At 48.0% G+C, this 21,826-nt stretch overlaps 10 protein-coding genes across 10 annotated transcripts; 6 read left to right on the plus strand and 4 right to left on the minus strand.

Annotated features, from left to right (window-relative positions):
- Positions 1-928: 928 nt before the first annotated feature.
- N7520_010372 (uncharacterized protein) lies at positions 929-2,598 on the plus strand (the record flags this gene model as incomplete). Its single annotated transcript, XM_057144305.1, has 5 exons — positions 929-1,123; positions 1,179-1,283; positions 1,340-1,564; positions 1,622-1,764; positions 1,833-2,598. The coding sequence occupies 5 exons, from the start codon at positions 929-931 to the stop codon at positions 2,596-2,598; spliced, it is 1,434 nt and encodes a 477-aa protein (XP_056990059.1).
- Positions 2,599-2,829: 231 nt separating this feature from the next.
- Positions 2,830-4,723, minus strand: N7520_010373 (glycoside hydrolase family 47 protein; the record flags this gene model as incomplete). Its single annotated transcript, XM_057144306.1, has 3 exons — positions 2,830-2,875; positions 2,932-3,189; positions 3,243-4,723. The coding sequence occupies 3 exons, from the start codon at positions 4,721-4,723 to the stop codon at positions 2,830-2,832; spliced, it is 1,785 nt and encodes a 594-aa protein (XP_056990060.1).
- Positions 4,724-6,223: 1,500 nt separating this feature from the next.
- Positions 6,224-7,227, plus strand: N7520_010374 (uncharacterized protein; the record flags this gene model as incomplete). The annotated part of the gene is made up of 2 exons (XM_057144307.1): positions 6,224-6,237; positions 6,288-7,227. The coding sequence occupies 2 exons, from the start codon at positions 6,224-6,226 to the stop codon at positions 7,225-7,227; spliced, it is 954 nt and encodes a 317-aa protein (XP_056990061.1).
- Positions 7,228-7,563: 336 nt separating this feature from the next.
- On the minus strand, positions 7,564-8,437 carry N7520_010375 (calmodulin; the record flags this gene model as incomplete). Its single annotated transcript, XM_057144308.1, has 6 exons — positions 7,564-7,598; positions 7,660-7,872; positions 7,934-8,059; positions 8,146-8,161; positions 8,228-8,284; positions 8,435-8,437. The coding sequence occupies 6 exons, from the start codon at positions 8,435-8,437 to the stop codon at positions 7,564-7,566; spliced, it is 450 nt and encodes a 149-aa protein (XP_056990062.1).
- A 1,830-nt stretch (positions 8,438-10,267) lies between these two features.
- On the plus strand, positions 10,268-11,609 carry N7520_010376 (t-SNARE syntaxin TLG2; the record flags this gene model as incomplete). Its single annotated transcript, XM_057144309.1, has 4 exons — positions 10,268-10,290; positions 10,374-10,900; positions 10,967-11,310; positions 11,367-11,609. 4 exons carry the CDS (start codon positions 10,268-10,270, stop codon positions 11,607-11,609), a joined length of 1,137 nt encoding a protein of 378 aa, XP_056990063.1.
- Positions 11,610-11,899: 290 nt separating this feature from the next.
- N7520_010377 (CTD-interacting domain-containing protein) lies at positions 11,900-13,362 on the minus strand (the record flags this gene model as incomplete). The annotated part of the gene is made up of 5 exons (XM_057144310.1): positions 11,900-12,738; positions 12,802-12,943; positions 12,998-13,056; positions 13,107-13,198; positions 13,265-13,362. 5 exons carry the CDS (start codon positions 13,360-13,362, stop codon positions 11,900-11,902), a joined length of 1,230 nt encoding a protein of 409 aa, XP_056990064.1.
- A 312-nt stretch (positions 13,363-13,674) lies between these two features.
- N7520_010378 (clathrin light chain CLC1) lies at positions 13,675-14,755 on the plus strand (the record flags this gene model as incomplete). Its single annotated transcript, XM_057144311.1, has 4 exons — positions 13,675-13,855; positions 13,922-14,145; positions 14,215-14,315; positions 14,404-14,755. Coding segments are annotated over 4 exons (858 nt in total), but the record flags the coding sequence as incomplete, so codon positions are not given.
- A 416-nt stretch (positions 14,756-15,171) lies between these two features.
- N7520_010379 (Hsp90 co-chaperone CDC37) lies at positions 15,172-16,667 on the minus strand (the record flags this gene model as incomplete). The annotated part of the gene is made up of 2 exons (XM_057144312.1): positions 15,172-15,664; positions 15,718-16,667. 2 exons carry the CDS (start codon positions 16,665-16,667, stop codon positions 15,172-15,174), a joined length of 1,443 nt encoding a protein of 480 aa, XP_056990066.1.
- A 418-nt stretch (positions 16,668-17,085) lies between these two features.
- Positions 17,086-19,538, plus strand: mdr2 (ATP-binding cassette permease mdr2; the record flags this gene model as incomplete). The annotated part of the gene is made up of 3 exons (XM_057144313.1): positions 17,086-18,318; positions 18,369-19,004; positions 19,056-19,538. 3 exons carry the CDS (start codon positions 17,086-17,088, stop codon positions 19,536-19,538), a joined length of 2,352 nt encoding a protein of 783 aa, XP_056990067.1.
- Positions 19,539-19,982: 444 nt separating this feature from the next.
- Positions 19,983-21,406, plus strand: N7520_010381 (nucleoside transmembrane transporter FUN26; the record flags this gene model as incomplete). Its single annotated transcript, XM_057144314.1, has 2 exons — positions 19,983-20,152; positions 20,236-21,406. The coding sequence occupies 2 exons, from the start codon at positions 19,983-19,985 to the stop codon at positions 21,404-21,406; spliced, it is 1,341 nt and encodes a 446-aa protein (XP_056990068.1).
- Positions 21,407-21,826: the final 420 nt, after the last annotated feature.

A 21,826-nucleotide genomic window follows, 5' to 3' on the forward strand; every position in this document is an offset into this window, starting at 1 on the left:
TTGGACCCGCTAGAGCCATACTGATTGCTATCCCTTGAACTAAAATAAGTCAGAGGAATGGGCTTCGAAGCTATCGGCGCCTTGCATGCCAGGGATGCAGCGACCCTTCCCGCAGGCAACTGACAGACCCATGTCTATGATCACTCGAGATCCTGTGGCTTGCTGCTCTACGTGTCTACTTATTTTTGAATTCTTTCTTTGCTAATGACAAGATCTAGAATTCGAAGACATCTTTGCTTTTCTCTAAGTATCGTTCAATAGTGCGCCCGACTATCTTGGCATAACCTGTAATCCCTGCATACATCCCTTGATGCTTAAACCCCAAGCCCTCTACTCAACCCCAATGTCACAACCCGAGGATACTAGCAAAATGCATCCTCCCTCACATGTTTGTCCCAGGGATCGAGCCACATGGCCCTATCGGAGAGCTGTCCGCGGGATCCACGAATGCATAACTCCATGTTGATCAACGCCGAAATGTCGGAATGGCAGCTGCCGCCTGCGCCGAGGATATGTGCTCGGTCGCTGGAGTCCACGACGTGAGGGAGTCGCTAGTCCAGTTCCTTGTATGATATTGGCTAAATAGTATGCACAAATGTGATTTAATTTTTCGTTCTGACTCTTAATCACTGCGAAGGGATGCGTCGATAATTTGCCACAAACTCTACTTGGTTGCTTTACGTGGGCTAGAGCTGCTCAGTCATACTGGTATACAACAACTAGGATCCCGTCCCGAGTTGTGATTCCCACGGCTATCGGCTTCTACGATCACCGGGTGATATATCAATATTGTTCATTGATTGGTTTTGCGATCTCGGGCCTATGTCACTTGCCTTGCAAGGCCTGATCCTGACTCGTGGTTCCTGAAACTTACTCTTCATTTCCATGGATATAGCGAACCTAGCTCTCTACATCCATTGCTCCTGCCATGGGCCCCTATGTACCCCCAGGTCAATCGCCACCATTCGAAGTAGTTGATGACTTTCACCATGGGGCGTGGATAATAATAACAGCCGCCTTAGGGCTGGTGGTTTCTCTCGTCTGTTGCTTAATTCGACTATATGTGCGTTTACTGCTGATGCCGCCACTCGCACGAGATGATATTGTTCTTCTGGGTGCAACTGTAAGTTCTTGAGATCTTGATGCATCAATTAAAAACAAAGCTAAACAAATGTCAGGCTATCGGCATCATTCAATCAATCCTCGTCTTCTACGCATGTTCTCGCGGCTTTGGCACATCCCTCTCTTTACTAAATGAACCCCGACTCAGTCAGATCCAGACAGTATGCAAGTCCTATCTATTACAATTATCCGTATCAAGAACCTAATAATCAACTAGTTAATCGCTACAAGCGACGTTTTTGCACTGGTGGTAATCTATCTCTCGAAATGCTGCGTCGTCGCTATCTATCTCCGTCTCACGCCTCAAAAACCGCATAACTGGGCTTCGTGGGCAACACTCGCTTTGTGCACGGCGTGGCTTATACCTGCTGTTTTTATTTTGCTGGTTAATTGTGAACTTAATAGCCCGTGGAGGATACAGGGTGGTCAGTGTCGGAATTTGGTAAGTCTTGCATGCGTTGAATCCACGGGTTAAATTATGCTAATCTGACCCATAAAGTACCAACGATGGCAGTTCATAGCTGCCGTCGATGTGATCACGGAAATCATCCTCTTCTCATTAGCTGTCGCTCTTCTCAAAGGACTGTTCATGTCTGCCAAACGCAAGCTAGGAATAGGCTTTGCATTTATATTCAGATTTCCGTGCGTATAGTATCAATCTCACTCCGGGTCTTACTATGGTTTCGGCAGAAAAGCTGATGCCCTGAAAGTCTAATAGTATTTTCCGTCCTTCATATCTCAGCCCTCCACTCCGCTCTCGCCGATAACGACGTCACCCTGGCAGCCGTCGAGCCTACCCTCTGGCTACAGGTCGAACTGCACTACGCTCTTGTCGCGTGTAGCGTTTTCTGCCTTCGACCGTTCATGGCTGCTGTGAGCACTAATTATGGGACTGCGGGCGACTCCAGCTTGGAGAGTAGTGCCTCCGCATCACGATCAAGAGGCACAAAACAGAGTTCCAAATCCGGGTCTGGGTCTGGCTCAAATGCAGAATCTAGATCTAGGTCTTTGTCTCGGGTTAGGAGGAAGAGAGCGGGGACAGCAACAGGGGCATTGTTGAGGTCTGGGTCGAAAGAAAAGCTTTGTCAGGATGGCTGTGATAGGGGTGTGGGTGATGATGCGGGTCTGCTGAAGAATTCTGCACGGATGCATGGTATTGAGGGTACTGAGGGTGCTGAGGATGTACGGGCACCTGTTCGGCGATCTATGTTCCCGCTTGGAGGCTCTAAGAAACCTGTCAAGGTTGATAAAGGGAAAGCTGGCGTTCGGGATCAAGGTGGTTCTGCTCTGGAGTTCGAGTCTGATGCTTTGGAGCTTATGCCTCAGTTACATAGACAGTATGCTCGCAAGGATGAGGGGCCTGCTGAAGATGATCCGGATAGGATGGTTATCCGGAAAGAGGTTCAGTATTCTGTTCAGTTTGAACGAGGGGAGGGTTCGAAGCAGGTTTCGACTGATGCGATGGCTTATGTGTAGATTCAGTGCAAGTGCTGTGCTTAAGTATATAGAACATTCCAAGATTTTAAATGTGATCTGACCTCTATTCCAATAATGTGTAAATCCATCTATTTTGATCTGCAACAGGCTAATGAACATTGTGAACCAATTTAAATTATATGATAAATCCTTAAATTACGGATTTGGACCCTGAACGCCGATCCACGCTAATGATAAAGTGAGAGAAGGCTTGCAATGAAGAAGTTAATACTAGAATGCCCCTGAAGGTCGCTTGAAAGGGTGTGCCTCGGTACTCCTAAATGGAACTCGTAAGCTTAAGCTAAGTAGACACCAGTAGACAGATGGACTTACAAAACGTACTCATCCAAACTGACATGGTCCGGTTCAGAGAAAATGAGATACAAGTATTTGAGCGTCTCGGCAAGCCAGTAGCTTTCCATCTTATCATCCAGTTTTGAATCCGGATCACGGACATCTTGGATGGCCGAGTGACCAAAATTGGTATGCGTCATCTTCTCAATGTTCTGGAACATGCGCCAAGCTGCATCTTGCAACGACTTATCACCCGTGATCCGGTACATAATGAAAACAGACTCCACAGCCTCTGGTCTAGACTCGAGTTAGTATATCCTAAAATCACTGTCGTTGGCTCTGAATCTTACCTGAGCTTGTATGAGGCATCTCTAGCTCCAACCATTCCTGGTGGAATCACTTCCTGTGCAACGATCTGCTGTGCTTCTCTGCGGTGCTGTTGGAGTTTGATAGGCTGGTTGAGGACAGACTCGTACCACAGGGTCTCGTCCCATGGACAATCGTCAAGATCTGCACAAGGGGTGAACTGGAAGGACTCAGGCATGACACCGGTCGGCATCGAATCGTATGCCCAGACACATCCATCTGTCAGTCCCCGCGCGATGGATAGATCTTCTGGGCGGTTGAACACCTTGGCAGCGATGCCTACTGTACCACCGATAAAGCATTTCAGGTGTTCAGAGGTGTGTCGGACATGGTCGACTCCGTATGTGACTTTCAAGTTGGAAGTGAAGAGGATTTGTTTATCTTCCTTGGTGACGGCGCGGAAAAGCAATTTGTCTTTAATTGCATCGAGGGATCTTTCCCACATCTTCTTGTACTGATCCTTCTCCCCGCCAAGAAGGATGTACTCTTTGGGTAGGTATTCGTATGTTGAATCAGCACCGCCACCGAGCGAAAAGTCGGAACCGTTGAAGTCGAGACGGAATGCGTCAACGAAGTTAGGCCATAACCCTGGGGCCTTGGTATGCATCTGCACGTTGTCTAGCTCGTTTGTGATGCGCTGGACGGCATCATAGTACATTGGATTCCCGGTCAATTGGGTCAGCCGGGTGAATTCAACTGTCAAGGAACCCAGCTCCGCCAGGCTAGTGTGGGTATTTGCCTCGATTTCTTGGCCGATGGCTGACCGACCCCATTTCCAGCGCATCTGCGGCATGTGATTTTTTGTGTCGAAGGCATAGAAGATCATCTGGCCGAGTTCCTCTGCTTTCTTCAGCAGAATCGGATGGGCCCCATTGGACAGGTCGTGAGCTGCAATCAAACCCCCCATGTACCTGATGACGATCTCAAAGACGTTGACCTCTTTGCTGAATGTTGTGGTAAAGTCGATCTGCTTGAGTGCTTCCAGCGCAAGCTTCAATTCATGATCAAGACCCATGATAATCAACGTATCCAATGAATCGACCAGAGTGGCACCCCAACCACTGAAGGAGTCTTCATACTTGCCACTGACAGGTGAGACCTCATCCCGCAGCCAAGCATGATTTTTATAACCATTCCAAGCGTGGAGAAATGTTTTCTTTACAGCCTTTTGTCTGCGAGTTCTCTTTCTGCGCTCCGCCCAACTCTCCGGTTCGAACTCATGCTGGATGCGAGGAAGCGGCGTTGGATTCGTTGGCAAGGGAATATATGACGCAATTGGATGGATCTTGTGTGCGTCTTCTAAATGAATGGCATCGGGTCGGATGTCTTTGTTTTGTACCGGAGTCGGTTTTCGGTGGAAATTCAAGGGTGAATAACTTGAGGGTAATGAGAGTAAAAAGAGATATCCTAAGACTAGGAAAAAGAGTGCGGTGGTCAATGACCGGCCCCTGCGATTTGGGACCATAATGAATGGCGGTTCGCGAAAGCGATGGATTCGAAAAGCGACTTGAATCCTATAAATAAGTAATGTTGATAAATGAAGGAGTGTGGAGGAAAGAATGTAGAGCAAGTCACAATGAGCGGCAAAACGCATACAAGGAATGACTAGAATGATATGTGGAAGACCTCCACCATGATGGAACAGAATGTCCTGGACTCCAGATGTCTGAACGAGTTGACAGTCCGGGAGAACTCAGGGGGGTCTGGGGTTAAAAATGTCACATTAAGCAAAATCACGTCAGTGGGGGCATAAGGGTCAATGTGAATGATAGGGTTAGGAGCAAGGCTAGGGTCCATTGATCGTCAGGATCTCCCTTCGATATACTCCGTACTCTGAGCTTTGATACATGATACGCGTCAGGCAGACGAATTCTGTGAATACCAATATATGATTGGTAGAAATTCGTATACAGAATGTACCTTACATGTATTAGGACATAGGAATATTCAAGCTTCATGGATACTTTTGTGGCTTTGTCTTGGTAGAGTGAAGGATTAGAATTAATTAAAGATGATATGGCCTAGAACTCATGGCACAGCCCCAATTTGGCCGTCGCTTGTTTTGTCAGACAAAAGCATCATAGAAGTTCCACTTGTCCCCTGAATGTATCTCAATCGGGTAGAGAGACAGCCGATCATAACAAACTCGGTTTAGTCACATATTGTGGCGGAGCCGATGCCCTTGGTGAAAACATTGAATGAACTGTCGCGTGCTCGTACAGCATTAATATGGGATTTGAAGTAGTGACAATATAAGTAGCTTAAGAGTAGAATAATGATGTAGCTATCAATACATTATTTTCAAAATTGAAACCACTAGTCTCAGAAGGCATTTGGTTAAAAGGGCTTAATCTATTTTGGGGGCGAAGCCCTTGACTAGGCCCGCGACCGCTACTGCAGGCCGTGTTGCCTCGACACATCTCCCTCCAGTGGCAAGAATGGCAGGAATAAATTTTGAATTTGTTGGCATCATTCTGAAATTGAAGTCAGAATTGAATAGGACTAGAGAGTAATCAATTCGGCTTTGAATTGTAAGAGTAAGTAATAAGTAAGAAAATATACGTAGTAAGTCGTGTTTGGTGATAGTATGTTTGCTCTGTTTGCAACCAGCAACGTCTGCAATGAATCGAGCTTGAACGGTTACTCAAATCCAGGCTTGTCATCTAAACCATCGTTTAAATAAGGTTAGTATACTCCCATTCTAATATCTGAAGTATATGCTAATCCAGCGCACAGATTCATTGTATAAGGTTCCCGTCCTTTCTATTGGATGCAGCTTACTTGAGCTCTTATTCAATCACTGCGCAACGCTCGATTGAATCAAACAGACACACCATATATACCCAGGAACTGATATCTTCATTTAACATTTCTCTGCTGTATAGACGCGCATGGTTTTCGCCATCTCCGTCTAAACCCTAATCAACCAATCAACCTCCTGCTCAATAAGCAGGCCTACAAAATCATGCCAATCACAGGGTAACATCCCACGCATCAAGATGGCCAGCCCCTAACTAACCACCAAAAAGTGTCTACTTCATCCCCTCACATCCAAACTCTTCAACAGCTCTGGCAGCCATCACCGAGCGCCTTCGCTCTGCCTACCCAGATGAAGAACTTATCCCCTTAGGCCGCTGGGCCCTAGAACAAAAACTAATGCGAGACACACCAAGTCTCATCCCCGCATCAGCGAATACCCAATCAGGAAAGCCAAGATACATGCAATTCCTCTCGCTAAGTCACTATCCCACCCATGGCTTCATTTACACATCCGAACCCCCAGAAAAGCCTTTCCACCCACCACATGCACCGGCCGGGGCAAGTCCAAGTCCTCCACCGCCTATGGCTCAATCTCAACCTCAGTTTCTGTCGCTGTCGCAGTCAACTAGTAACAGCAACAGCTTTACCGCATCGTCAGAATCATCGCCAATGATCATGACTATTCTCCCAATGCCATCATTTGGTACCCTATTCCATCATTTCACCTATGCTTGTCAGCCCTTCTGGGCACATCGGCTGACTGTCGCTGTGCCTAATGGTGTGATCTATGATGTGGGTGATTTCCGGGTGAGAGTAGGTGATGTGCGGCAGACGTTCCCGACTGCGCGGCCGCGTGGGACGGTTATTGAGATTGAGTGGCGGGGTCCGACTGTTGTGGATTCAATTACGAATATGAGTGCCGAGGGTGTGGATGGGCAGGATGAGGACTCTGGAATTGATGTGAAGTTCTCGATTGAGGAGTCGGATGTTGATGCGGAGTATGTGGCTACGGCGGCTTTGATTAGGGAGTTTTGGGGGAGACTTGGTGTTCAGGGGGCGAGGGAGGCCATTCTTGTTCCTGGGGTTGGGAATGAGGTTAAGGATCGGTTGAAGAAGTTGAGGGATGAGAAGAAGAATGGGAATGAGGTTGATATGGAGGGTGCGGATATCGCGAGGCAGTACATGGAAGTTTTGCGATTTAATCGGTAGATTGGATATGAACCATGTACAGGGTTGGGCAAGGCCAAGTCAATACCATTTTTGATTATTGCGAATTTCCAGTGATATGGCACCGTGGAGCGGAGTGGAAACAAGGTGAAAATCAAGTTCATTGCCTACATTATGATATCTCGACGCACAAAATCTTCCACCAAATGCTAAACGTGTTATCTGCATTCAAGTTGCACGCTTGGTCATGAATCATCCAAGCTGGAGCATAGAGTACAAAGACCGATATGGGAGAGCTGGGAAGAGAAAAAGAAATATCCTCGTTGGAAAGCCACGACTTCAGCTAAAAGTGAACAAAAACATGGCGACATGAGTAGTTTATTTTTGCATCATGAGCTGGACAAACTCGTTGTCTATGAACAGTTAGCATGCACATCCCCTGTTGAATGGCCAAGGTGGACCGGGGAAACGAACAGTCAATCCGGCCATCACCGTCCTGGTCCGCCTCACGGATCATCTCATCCACCTCATCGTCAGTCAGCTTCTCGCCAATGGAAGTCATAACGTGGCGCAGCTCGGCAGCAGAGATGAAGCCGTTGTTGTCGCGATCGAACACCTTGAACGCCTCGCGAATCTCCTCCTCGGAGTCGGTGTCCTTCATCTTACGGGCCATCATAGTGAGGAACTCTGTCACATATCAATATAGATCCGGTTTGGAGGGATTCAAAGTTCGGCGGGGATATCGTACCAGGGAAATCAATGGTACCGTTGTTATCGGCATCGACCTCGTTGATCATATCCTGCAGCTCAGACTCGGAGGGGTTCTGGCCGAGGGAGCGCATGACAGTGCCCAGCTCCTTGGTGGTGATCTGTCCTATTCCATCCATTCGTCTCAGTTACATCTTCGCTATATGGGCGTAGTATTATCGGGTCTGAAGGTATCGAAACGGTCGCACTCACCATCGCCATCCTTGTCCTATTAGGCAAAAGCATTAATATCGAGTTTAGGAAATAGTCTTGAATCATGTATTGGGACACTTACAAACAAGGAGAATGCCTCCTTGTACTCGGAGACTTGCTCTTCGGTCAGGGAATCGGCCTGTACAGAGTGTGATGTCGCGGTCAGTCATGGTATCTTAAGCTGTTATCTCACAGCCCCGCATGGCGGGGAGTTTCGCTCCAACCCATCCGGTTTTGAGAAACCAGGGGATAAGTCTGAGATAAATTGTAGAGCGGACTGAAATCATACCATGATTGAAATGTGGTGGAAAAATGTGGAATGGGGAGGGGTGAAGGTGGGGAGAGAAGTTAAGGGGAAAAGGGCCAGCCTTACGAGCGAGGTACATGGTACCGTACACAAAAATAGCGTGATAAGTAAACCAGTCACCGTTCAGTATTTTAGGCGGTCAACTACTTTGAAACCGGCAAAAAAACAATAACAAAAATGTTTAGATTCAACAAGTTTACAGGGCTGAAACTCTCTCAGCTGAAATTCAAGAAAGTACGGTGGGCCTTCACATCTAACCCAGCCTAGAACGATACTCAAGTGATACGTAAATTCTTGGCATCCAGATACCGCTAGCTAGAGAAAAAGCTTGTGACTGCTACTGGTTACCTCAAGCTTGGTATGATCACCCCCGCACTTCATACCGGGGAAGGTTACTCCGAAATAACAGGGATTTACAGATAATGACATACGGCAAAAGGTGATTCAGATGCTTATTTTCGATTTTCTAGGTAAATTCGAAATAGCAAGCACCGGCACCTTACATGTATGGGAGATAAGATAAGCCTCAGTGGGAATCATAGAACATAAACCAAAGGACCACCATGTACATTTCATGCATGTACTACATGTTCCGAGGTAAATACTGAAATTGCTATTGAGATCCTGTCCTGTTTGACGCACATGATAGGTAATGAAAACGTGGCGTATGAGCTCGCCTCTTAAACTGGCATTAGTCCCCGAGGCCTGAAGTCCATATTTATGATGTTTATGAATTTCCTTCGTAGCCCTCATGGTCAGGTTAAATCATATGTTATCCCTATCTAGGTCTTTCTATATATCCATCGCAATTTATACACAGTCAGGTGAATATACAAAAATGCGCTTAGACCCTGATTATGGCGGAGCTGATGTTAGACAGCACGCAGCTCGTCAACTGATCAAAATGTTTACGATCTAGAACACGTAGGGCAACACAACATCATTTTTGCTTACTGAGCGGCGCATACAAGGCCACATTAGCTGTGATGGTAACGATAAACTTAACCCATTTTCTAGATATTCCGTCATTTATGCCAGGTTCGGACGTTGTATCCATTTCGTTCGATGTAAATAGCTATGGGCAGTGTATATCGACAGAGGACCTAGCAGAAAGCAGATGTCTGACTGGTAGAGAGCCGGTGGACATATTTCAGAGGGAATATAATACTTACTAACAGATATCGGTAGTCAGCATGTATAAAGTCTTCAGCGCAGATCATTGTTTTGTGTACTTCAATGTAGTTTCCATTTTGCCCTAGTCTCATCTCTATAAATATCTAGGTAGGGCAAATCTCAAAAGGCCTAGAAGCTATATCAGCCAGCAATGGTTGGCAGCGTTTAAGACTTGGTTCAAATCAAATTATTCTCCAACGCATTGGGAAATGCAATTTAGCATTGGTTAGACGAGGTACTACTGTTTTGACAGAACTTGGAATTAAGAAAGGCTCAAGGCATTCCAAGATTGATATTTTGGACGTAACTACATCATGACAGCTGTTCTATTAGGTAAGCGGGTAAGGTGCATATAAAACATCCCAGGTAGGATCAAGGACAAAAGGCATGGTTAGCATGTTAATTCAAATGCATGACAAAGTAACAATACTCAAAGAATCTTACTCCCCGACTGAGTGGGGCTGCCGGACGAATTATCGGGCTGCGCAGTGGAGAGAGCTTCCCGGGGCCGTCAACTCCGCTGCAACATACTCCCAACATCATCCCCAGGAACATACCCTAATACTCGACTGATCATGCAATTCAAAATTACACCACCCTCTCCATAATCTACACGCGCCTTTTCCCCCATACCCAACCACCATGTGGCGGGATCGAACCAATCTGTACGCATTTCCCCCTCCCAGTCAAACCAGCTACGTCAACCTTCACAGAAACACAAAGCTAACACCTGTGTCCGCCGTCACAGCTACATATCCTATCGCCAATCCTTCGCACACCACCCATCCAAGAAACCGCGCTTCACAGGCCCAAATGGCTTCGACTCACCCTCCCACCCGGAGGAAAGTCGGCGACTGATCTCCGAGACGAGCGGCTTCGAAGAAGATGGCGACATGGTTATCGAGATGGATCTCCTACCTCCACGCTGGGTGGATGTTCAAGAAGAAGTCTCAGAGTATCTAACAGATATCGCGCAGAAGTCTGTGGAGCTGGATAAACTGCACCACAAGCATTTGTTACCTGGGTTCGGTGATGAGGATGTCCGGAGACACGATGAAAGCCAGATCGAGCGGTTAACGCAGGATATTACGCGCAGCTTTCACGATTGTCAGAAGGCCATTAAGAGGATCGAGAGGATGGTCCATGAATCGAAAGAGCAGGGCACCGTGACAAGTGGTGAGGAGACCATGGCCAAGAACATTCAGATTTCTTTGGCATCAAGAGTTCAGGAGGCGAGCGCGAGGTTTCGAAAGAAGCAAAGCACATATTTGAAGAGTAAGTCTTGCTTGAGTCTCACTTTTGTCGTGAACATGCAGCTAATTTATGTGCCTTTGTTCGCAGAATTACGAGATATAGAAGGCTTTTCTACGCCATTCGATCCTGCGCCTACTCCTGTTCAGAATCCTTACACCGACCCCTCTTTGATGGAGTCTGATGCCGACAAGTCCTTCTCGCAGACTATGTTGCAGCAGACTCAACAACGGGCGACGGGTCAGAACGATGCGGTTATTGCGCAGCGCGAGCGCGAGATCAACGATATCGCGAAGGGGATTATTGAGCTTTCGGATATCTTCCGTGAATTGCAAACTATGATCATCGACCAAGGCACCATGCTCGATCGCATTGATTATAATGTTGAGAGAATGGGGACCGAAGTCAGGGGTGCGGAGAAGGAACTTAAAGTGGTGCGTTACTATTAAATTTTATACAGGCATGGGAAATGGCTAACTGAGATTACCAGGCTACAAATTACCAACGCCGAACCACCAAACGAAAGGTCATGATTCTGTTAGCCCTCATAGTGGTAGGACTGATCATTCTTTTGGTCGTGAAACCGAAGAACCATGCTTCTGCGCCGCCACCACCTGCCGATGAATCATCTAATAATATCCGTTCTTTATTGGTATCGGCGAGGGAAAGGCGACATTACTCCTCGAGTCGCTTCGGTCGAGATCGTTGGATGGATCCTGATATATTTCGATGATGGTCTACATCCTGTGCAAATGGTTTCAGATTAGCAATTAGCGGGAAGGTCACTTGAATGATATTTTAAATGAGTCCATAAATTATGGACCAGATGTGCATGATAAGCAAACCATCGAATGAACTAGTAGTACATACATATTGACTGGAACATTTTTGAAGTCAGATGGTATCATATGTCACAAATGGACCCAGCATGTGCTTGAAGTATGGAAACAAATACATAGATGAATAGCTATCAGATAAAAAGTCAAGGTGAAAGCTCCTAGATAAACATATGAATTTTCCACGTTACTGCTTGCCTTGCTGCGCAATCAGGGCAGCAACGTCAATATCGAGATCCCCAGTCGCATATTGGCTGTAGTCCTCCTCACCATGCGCCACTTTGCGACGCTTTGCGCCCCCGTTTGAACTTAAATCAAAATCATTGCCACCTGGAGAAAGCCCAGCCGAGTCTAAAGGAAGTGCACCCTCTGATCCCGTTTCAGGAATGACGAGTCCGTCGGGGAGCGTCATTTGCGGTTCCTCGGTGAAAGGACCATGGCTGGTTACTTGTTGCTCTCGCTTGGGTGATCCGACAGGAGTCAAAGCCTCAACAGGAGGAGGGGTCAGAGCTTCGGCCTCAGGACGGGTAACCTCTCCTTCGCCAAAGTAATGGGGACCCGAAGTATCATCAGACATGTTCTGCATTATCGCATCCTCGACTTCACGCTTTTTGGCGTCTGTCTGGGCCTTTCTCTCTGAAAGCTGCGCCACCAACGTTTCCTCTTTGGCCAATTCTGATCGGTTGGTGGCAAGCAATTTCTCAAGGCCGTCGATCAGTGCGCGCCGGGACTTGATGACCTCTGAAACAGAGCTCTCGGCATTGGCGAGAGATTTGAGAAGCTGGCTCAAACGCGCAGCGTGAACCGGAGGGGTAGGCTGCGGCTCTTTGGTATCATACAACCTGTTGTACTCGGAATCGGCATTTGCGGCGGAGGTGATCGAGGGGATGGCAGCTTTGTTTAAGGCAACTTGCAATGGAACTAGTGGCTGGAGCTCGGATGGCGCAGACCCTGAAGAAGGCTCCTTGTTAAAGAGTGAGCCACCGAGAGGCTGTTTCTTGGTGGTGGAGCGATTCTTGTCAATTTCTAGAAACAAATCCCAGTTAGAAGGACTGACGATGCTAAAGCGGCGTGATTGGCCTAGCTTACCATTGACACGAGCATCCACCGCATCTAGAATGGGGATCTCGAATACATTGCGTGCTCTCCACACCTCCACAACCCGGCGTAGTTTCTGCTGAATATCATTTGATGATCCTTTGTAGGCCACTGCTGTAGCCTCCGCGACGATCTAAGTCCTGATTAGTTCTGCGACTTGACAAGGAACATATACTGGGTGACTGACTGGCGCAAAAGCACTGAGAAATTCTTCCCTACCACGAGCCTTGGATTGCTGGGAGACCTCTGCACACATATTAGCCGAAGGAGATGAAGCTTGGTGGGTCATGTTATACCGTTGGCTAGGTAAATCAGGTTGAGGCGCTTCAGAGGTTGGGAGTCACGGATCTTCTGCAGCCAGATCTGTGCAGTCTTGTCGGCGTGTCGTCTAGGAAAAAAGAACAAGATTAGCATACTTCCATCCAACAGGAGACATGTTGTGGTGTCCTCGTACCTATGAAACATGACCCACTGGGCGACAGTGACAATACTCTCTTGAGTCTCATTCAGAGCAGACAACTTTGCCTTAACGGCATCATCTGTGTATGCCATTGCTACAGAAGATTACACTAGATCCTTGACGAAAGAAAAGAAACCAGAGAAGAGTTTGGGCGTTGGGGGGTTGAGTCGCGACAGTGTTGGTCCGGACCAATTGGAGATACGCGGTCAAAACCGAGAGCAATTGAGGACGGTGGAACTGAGATGAAGTAAAAACAATAAGATCAACTTCTTGTGAATAGAGAGCTCCAGGTAATCACCAGCACAGTAAATGCAGTTCTTCTTTGCTCAATTCGTTAGGGCAACAAGAAAGAGAGAAGCAACACTTCATTTCAAGTGATAACCAAAGCTGACTGACCGCCTTAGAGTGTACGGGGCTCCGAGCGTCTCGCCGACCTGTCAACTTACACTACGTCAAGCTCTCATCTTCTTCTCCTTCTACTTTTACAATTTCCTTTTGATCACACTTTCTATAACTTGCCAAAACTTCACACCAACATCACTCACAACATGGACAAGTACCCCTCAGTGGAGCAGCTGGATGGCGGTATGTCTATTCACCCGCACCCGGTGCCTGACCCCATGTAATCAATGCTAACTTCCGGATATTTAGAACAGGGCAACTTCGAGATCCAGGATATCGACGGCCTTACCTTTGAGGAGCGCGAGAACCAACTTCTCGGCAAAGACCATGAATTTTCTGAACAGGTCGCCACCAACGAGAATGGAAATGCGGGATACGATGACCTTCTAGGCGGCGGTGATGATGAACCTGTGGAGGAGATTGATCAATTCCAAAGTTCTTTCCCTGAGGTGGATGCAAGTGGACAAAACGAGGTACGGCTGCCGGTTTTTGCTCCATGACCCCAAGGTTGAAGTTGCGCTGACCTGACGGTATTTATCTAGAGAGTCGCCCCTGGAGGTACAATCACCGGCTCCGGTGCCCCCTTCCCCCCAACTGGATACCAAAGCCCCCCTCAGGCTGAAGACGAGGGTGATGCCGTTCGGTGAGTCGAATTGGCTCCACAAGATAGGCGGGCGCATAACGTCTGCAGTCCGCATAAACGAGCTAATCATGATTGTTCCCATCTACAGCGAATGGCGCGAGAAGCGCGACGCAGAAATTGCCCGTCGCGCACAGGTCTCGGCTGAGAAGAAGGACAGCACCGTGAAGAAGGCTCAGGAGGACATCGACGACTTTTATGTTTCCTACAACAACAAGGCCGACAAGCACCGTGCTCAGACCAAGGCCGAGGCCGAACAGTTCCTCGCTAACCGCGAAGACACTTCTGCTGGTGGCACCAGCTGGGAGCGCATTGCCAAGCTAGTCGATGTGTCCGGAAAGGGCAACGCCGGTGGTGCCAGTGGCTCTGGCAAGGAACGCTTCCGTGAGCTGTTGATCGATTTGCGGAAAGACCAGGAGGCTCCGGGCGCTAGCGGGATCTAGACTGCTTTGCTTTAGTTTTCCCCTCAAGTTCACCGAGGAATGAGTGAGGGGTCACGGGTACACGAGTTACTTCAGGGCTAGGGAGCGAATGTCATATATCATCGACACCCCGGCGCGTGCGAGATATTTGGTTCCCTGTACTGTTTCTTAGCTTACAAGCATTATGCGTCCGTCGCCGGTCTAGAGAGGTCTTTTGTTTCTGACGTGTTTCCTTTTCTCTTTCCCTCCATGCAGCGACATCTTCAGGGAAATTTGTGTAATTTAAGTATTTCAGACTGATGGCATCGTTAATACCAAGGAATTTCTTTTTGTTATGCTCATGGCTATATTAAACATAAAAAATCACATAGATAACATATTGGACAAATAAAAGACTAGCACATTCAATCAGAATAGATGTGTGACTTTTGGGAAATTTAATCCAGTTCCGTAACGTCACCAGCAGGCTCTCCAACCTGCTCCAGCCTACCTTCAGCCTCAAGTTCTGCTAGCTTCTTCTGGCCCTCTTCGGTGGTACCATCAATAATGCCTTCCTCCATACTGAGCATACCACTTTCGCCCAACTGCTCGACAACCACTTCCGCGTCCGGCACAGACAACTTGCCAAGTACCTTGTTCACCTCGTCCAGAGACTCGGATTCGAGGGCCTTCTGAAGCTCTGGAGAGAAGGCATCAAAGATCTTGCGAGCCTCAATCTCAATGGGATCCTCGCTGTTTGGCCGGGGGAGGTTGATTGTGATCTTCGTGTTGGGGTCAACGGCGTGCAGCTGGATCTGCTCAACACCCGCGGGGTCGTTAGAGGCAGATCCATCTTTGCTCAGCTCGGCTGCACGACTCTTGATGCGGTGATATGTTTCATTGACGTCGTTGCTGAACAGAGCCGCTGCGCGGTGCTCCTTAGTTGTAATGCTATCATAATATTTTGTTAGCTCGGTCTAATATTTATACGCGGAGCAACGTACCGGTTAAAGAAAAGCTTAATGCCATCAGGACCAAGGGAGCGGCAGTACTGCAGAAGTAAAGCTTGGTGTACACACTGCCGGGCATATGCCTCCTGGCCCTTCATTTGAGTGTTGAAAGCCTCGACAAGCAGGCCATCGGTCTCCTTCTCGGCAATAATCTGGGGGTGTTCACTGATAAATTGCAGATAGGCAGCATAGTCATTGGGTCGGAGACGGGCGAACTTCCTGCCAAGTTCACTAATCTCGACATCAGCCGGGTCATCATCGTCGTCATTCTCGGCCGCGTTCGAGCTCCCCGCGCCAGGGTTCAGCAGCTGTACTTCAGTTGTCTTGGATGAAGTATCTTTGGGTTTCTCAGTAGACTTGCTGATGTGGGACTGGTTGAACCCATCGTGCAATTTGTCACTGGTGATCTTGCTGCTCTCTTCCTTCTCCAGCCCAGCGAGCTTTGTCAACAATTCCGTCTGCAGATTCTGCACCTTGGTCTGGTGTTCCTCGACGCCTTTGATGTATGCGCTGATCATGTTGTCAGGTTTCGAATCACCGAGATCTTTCTTGACCATGTCCAGCAGCGAGCTTATCATTTGGGAGTACTTGGGCTGCTCCTTTTCATGTGTATAGACGCCCTCCGGTGGTGGCGGGGCTTGATCGTCTGCGGGGTTGCTGGCGAACTCCATGATCGTCTGGAAAATAGGCTGCTCGGGAGAGGTAGAGGTATTCTCGTGTTGCTTGAGCGCGGTGAGAAGCTTGTCGATGCGCGAGAGGAGACCATCGTTGATGATGCGCTCATACTTGAGAGTCTTGATATCATGGCGGCGTTGCTCTCGTTGCTGATGGATCTGGTTTTGCTTGGCTCGAATGAACGAACGCTTGTCAACGTTAGGGTGGACCTCGATATCCGAATCATCGGATAGCTCAAGCGCATCCCATTTGCTGTAGTCAAGAACCATCTTGGCGGGTTGTGAATTTGGGTGAGGCGGGGTATGAATGGTAAGATGGGAATGTAAGAGATGTGAGATGGGAGGAATTAGAATCCAATCCAATCACTGATGATCCAAGATATGGAGTCTGACAATAAGATGCAAGGAGTCCTGCAATCACAAGAAATCACCAATTAAACCAAAACATCCAAAAGCATCTACAGCTCTCGATTAGCTTCGATGGGCGGTGAGAAATTCTGCCCTCGAATTGCCGACAACGGGGGATTGCGATCTTACTCCACATGCTTTCGGGGAATACTCTCAATGGTCATGGACCGTGCGGAATTGCTGTTTCTTCCATGAGTACAAATAATGGCCTCTTCTGTTACATCCCAGTGATCTTACTCCCTGATATCCTGCTGTGATCTTGAAATCACTGCTACGAAAGATGCGCGGCGTCCGGCTGCCGGCCTGGGCCCCGGGCCCCAGCTCTCGGTCGGTTTTGAGACCGCAGACTGCTGTTCTCCGAGACCTACTTTCCCAATCAAATCGACCTTCCGTACAATCTATCGGCTTCAATTACATCAAACGATCTTATACAACACCCTCCGGAGCTCTTCGCGACAAATCCGGTGGTCTTTCCCGGTCGGGCGAGACCTCCCTGTTGGTTCACCAAAGTGGGCTTCAATATACCCCGTCGACGAGCCGTATGATTTCACAAACTCGACCGTTCTCTTCTACCACTCGATTCCTTCAAGAAAAAGTGCTTGCGCCCTCCAAACCCGCCGGTTCCGCCAGCCGTTCAGTTCCGGAAGAAGACGATACGGAGAAAGGATTTGAGCTGTCGGAGCGAGCAGCACAAGCTGCGCAAGTCAATCTGAGTGCTAAGCTGGCTAAAGATGGTGCTTCTGGGAAGAAGTCCGGCTTCTCGGAGATTTGGCGTCTGTTGAAGGTTGCGCAGCCCGAATCCAGGAAGCTCGGGCTTGCATTCTTCTTTTTGCTGATCTCCTCGGGCATAACAATGTCGATTCCCCTTTCGATTGGAAAGATCATGGATACGGCGACCAAGACTGTGACAGAGGGCGGCGGTGAGCTTTTCGGCCTGAGCCTTCCTATGTTCTACAGCGCTCTGGCGGGTGTCCTAGTAATTGGTGCCGCCGCCAACTATGGCCGTATCATCATTCTTCGCATCGTTGGTGAGCGCATCGTCTCTAGACTTCGTTCTAAGCTATTCCGTCAAACTTTCATTCAGGACGCCGAGTTCTTTGATGCCAACCGCGTTGGTGACCTGATCTCTCGACTGGGCTCTGACACCATTATCGTGGGTAAGAGTATCACTCAGAACCTGTCCGATGGATTGCGTGCTGCTGTTAGCGGTGCCGCCGGCTTTACCTTGATGGCCTACACTAGCTTGAAGTTGTCCAGTATCTTGTTCTTGTTGCTTCCGCCAATCGGTCTGGGTGCTCTCTTCTACGGTCGCGCTATCCGAAACCTCAGTCGTCAGATGCAGAAGAATCTAGGTACATTGACCAAGATTGCAGAAGAACGCTTGGGCAATGTGAAGACAAGTCAGTCATTTGCAGGTGAAATCCTTGAGGTGAATCGATACAACAAACAAGTTCGCAAGATATTCCAAACCGGCAAGCGAGAATCTCTGATCAGTGCGGCCTTTTTCAGTTCGGTAAGCACTAGCTCTATAACCATCTCATTATGTTTGCTAATGATTGTCAGACGGGACTAATGGGTAATATGACTGTTCTGTCTCTTCTCTACGTTGGAGGTGGAATGGTCCAAACAGGAGCCATCACCATCGGAGAGTTGACCTCTTTTTTGATGTATACCGCCTACGCTGGCTCCAGCATGATTGGTCTTTCCAGTTTCTACTCCGAGCTCATGAAAGGTGTCGGTGCCGCAAGTCGACTCTTCGAGCTACAGGATCGCCGCCCGACTATCCACCCGACTAAGGGCAGGAGGGTAGAGTCTGCACGTGGGCCCATTCGTTTCGAGAATGTCACCTTCAGCTATCCTACTCGTCCTGCAGTAACAATCTTCAAGAATCTGGACTTTGAGATCCCGCAAGGCACTAATGTTGCCATTGTCGGACCTTCTGGTGGTGGCAAGTCAACGATCGCGTCCATTTTACTCCGCTTCTACAGCCCTACTGCTGGTAGAGTGTTGATTAACGGGACCGACATCAGTGGAATGAATGCCAAGTCTCTCCGAAGAAAGGTTGGCGTTGTTTCCCAAGAACCTGTACTCTTTTCCGGTACCATTGCCGAAAACATTTCATATGGTCTGCCGGATGCAACTCGTTCAGAGATCATTGCAGCCGCCCGCAAGGCCAACTGCCAATTTATCAGTGACTTCGTAAGTAACAAGTCAGAAAATTCTACCATACGCATACTAACAAACTCCTAGCCCGATGGCCTTGACACGCATGTTGGAGCTCGCGGTGCGCAACTGTCCGGTGGACAGAAGCAGCGCATAGCCATTGCCCGCGCGCTAATTAAGAATCCCGATATTTTGATTCTCGATGAAGCTACCTCAGCACTTGATGCCGAGTCGGAGACCCTAGTCAACAGTGCATTGGCGGCTTTGCTGCAGGGCAATAACACGACAATCAGCATTGCCCATCGTCTTTCCACGATCAAACGCTCTGACACGATCATTGTCCTCGGACCCGATGGGACCGTCGCCGAGCAAGGCTCATACAAAGAGCTTAGTGCGCGTCCGGATGGAGCGTTCACCAAGCTCATGGAGTGGCAACTTAGTGGCGGAGAAGCCACTCAGGCCCCTAAGCGGGCTGTGGAGCCTGAAGAGCTTTGGGAACTCCAGAAGGAAGCGGATCCAGAGTTCTCAGAAGAAGAGGCCGTTGAAGAGCTGCCTCGCAAGAAAGATTAAACAACTGCTTCATCTCCCTTTATTCTGTCACATTCATCAAGCGGAGTCTGGCGAGGGCTTGTAACTCTTGCATACACTCAACTCACGAGGATTCACTCTCTTCTCATAACTTATTTTTTTTCTTTCGGCTTCTTATTTTTGGCGATAGATATTATACAGACCATTAACTATGTATAAAAAACCAATATAGTGGACTAAAATACTTCTACTGTTCTTTATGATTAATTCTTCGAGTAATACCACCTGAGTCCTTCGTAGGGTCATTTGCATTGCTTTCTCCGCTATCGCCGCTCTCGGTCACGTGGACCTCCGTATGACGCTGATTTATCCGAGCTGCAACGTCTAGGATCCCCTCACGACTTCCTCTTACGGGCTCTCCTGTAAAGCTAAAGCCCTTTTACTCTTCAATCCTGATCTATAGAAGGGGATAGCTCAATTCCGGCCATGGACCGAGCTCGCAGACTTATCTCAGACTCTGTTGCATACGAGCCTCTAGAAGACTCGGTGGAGGATGAAACTAATACAGAACAGTCTGAGCTCCAGCCACGATCTCGCTTTTCGAGGCTTGAATATGGGGTATTCTTTCTTTTGGGAGTGACCATGTTATGGGCATGGTAAGTTGGCTCGAGGAGAACCATTCCGCAGATCATAGAACCTCTCCGATAAGCTCATAGAGCTAACCTGCGTGATACTCTAGGAACATGATGCTAGCTGCTGCACCTTATTTCCACCAACGTTTCGAGTCAAATAAGTGGACATCGACGCATTATCAATCGTCTATCCTGTCGGTCTCGACCATCACCAATCTCGCCACAGCATATACTCTCGCCAGAGTACAAAAGAATGTCTCTTACCCATGGCGCGTGACGCTCGCGCTGTTAATGAATTGCTTTTTCTTTACTCTTCTCGCAATCTCCACAATTCTTTTTACAAATGTTTCGGCGAAGGGCTATTTCGCTTTCCTGATGGTGATGGTATGGGGTGCCAGTCTGGCCACTGGTCTCAACCAGAATGGAGTTTTTGCATACGTTTCGAGCTTTGGCAGGGAAGAATACACGCAAGCGATTATGAGTGGCCAAGGCGTTGCTGGTGTGTTGCCGTGCATTGTCCAGATTATCTCTGTCCTGGCAGTACGGAGGAAAGCCGAAGGTGATCACGGATCGCAGGCATTGTCGCCGAAGTCTGCCTTTATCTACTTTATAACTGCAACCGGAGTCTCAGTGCTGACATTGCTGGCATTTCTCCATCTTCTACGGCAGAGGCCTGATTTGCAACACAAGTCAACTGAAGAAGAGAATGAGACTCTCGTCGGTCATGACCATGTGCATGATAAGACTGTGAGTTTAGGGGAACTCTTCAAGAAGCTCCGATATTTGTCCATTGCTGTGTTTCTATGCTTCACAATCACCATGCTGGCATTCCCGGTCTATACCTCGAACATTTTGTCGGTCAATGATCCGGCCAAATCAAGGATGTTCGACCCTTCCGTCTTCATCCCGTTGGCCTTCCTGTTCTGGAATGTGGGAGACCTTTGTGGAAGATTGTTCGTGGCTATTCCAGGACTTTCTCTTGCCCATCGCCCATGGGTCGCCTTTATTTTCTCCGTTGCACGTATTGGCTTCATCCCGCTTTATCTGTTTTGCAACGTAAAAGGCAATGGGGCTCTCGTGTCGAGCGACTTTTTCTACCTTTTCATTGTCCAGCTTATGTTCGGGATTACCAACGGGGATTTGGCTTCTAGCTGCATGATGGGTGCAGGCTACTGGGTGGCACCCCACGAGCGAGAAGCCGCGGGTGGATTTATGAACATGATGCTCGTTGGCGGGCTGACGGCTGGTAGCTTGTTGAGCTTCCTCGTTTCCAATTAAACCGTCCCATTGGTGCGCCATATATTTCATCTGTTGATTTGTTCAAGGTGATTCATGATTAATGATAATACATTTCGGTTTTGTAAATAGTGCATATTCTAAACTTTGTAGCCATCCATCTATGTCTGATCGTATTCATCTTGTCATTCCCAACTTGAGCTGAAAATAATTGTGATCCACGTATAGACAGGGGTCTTTGAAGGTTTTCAACTTTGACCTTTCAAACGAAAGTAAAACCCTAGACTTGATCGAATGATTTCCTGCATATCCTAAGGCATAGCCGATCTGATGCTCAAAGTTCTATGAAAGTTCATGTTGTTATCAAGGCTACCATATTCAATCAAACAAAGAATAAGGTAAACATGTTTATATGTTTAAACTTTAAGCACATATGCATAATCAAGTCAATAATAAGGTGAA

This window comes from Penicillium odoratum, assembly GCF_028828045.1.
Source record: "Penicillium odoratum strain IBT 22623 chromosome Unknown utg000008l_segment0_segment0, whole genome shotgun sequence".
In the NCBI taxonomy this organism is placed as follows: domain Eukaryota; kingdom Fungi; phylum Ascomycota; class Eurotiomycetes; order Eurotiales; family Aspergillaceae; genus Penicillium; species Penicillium odoratum.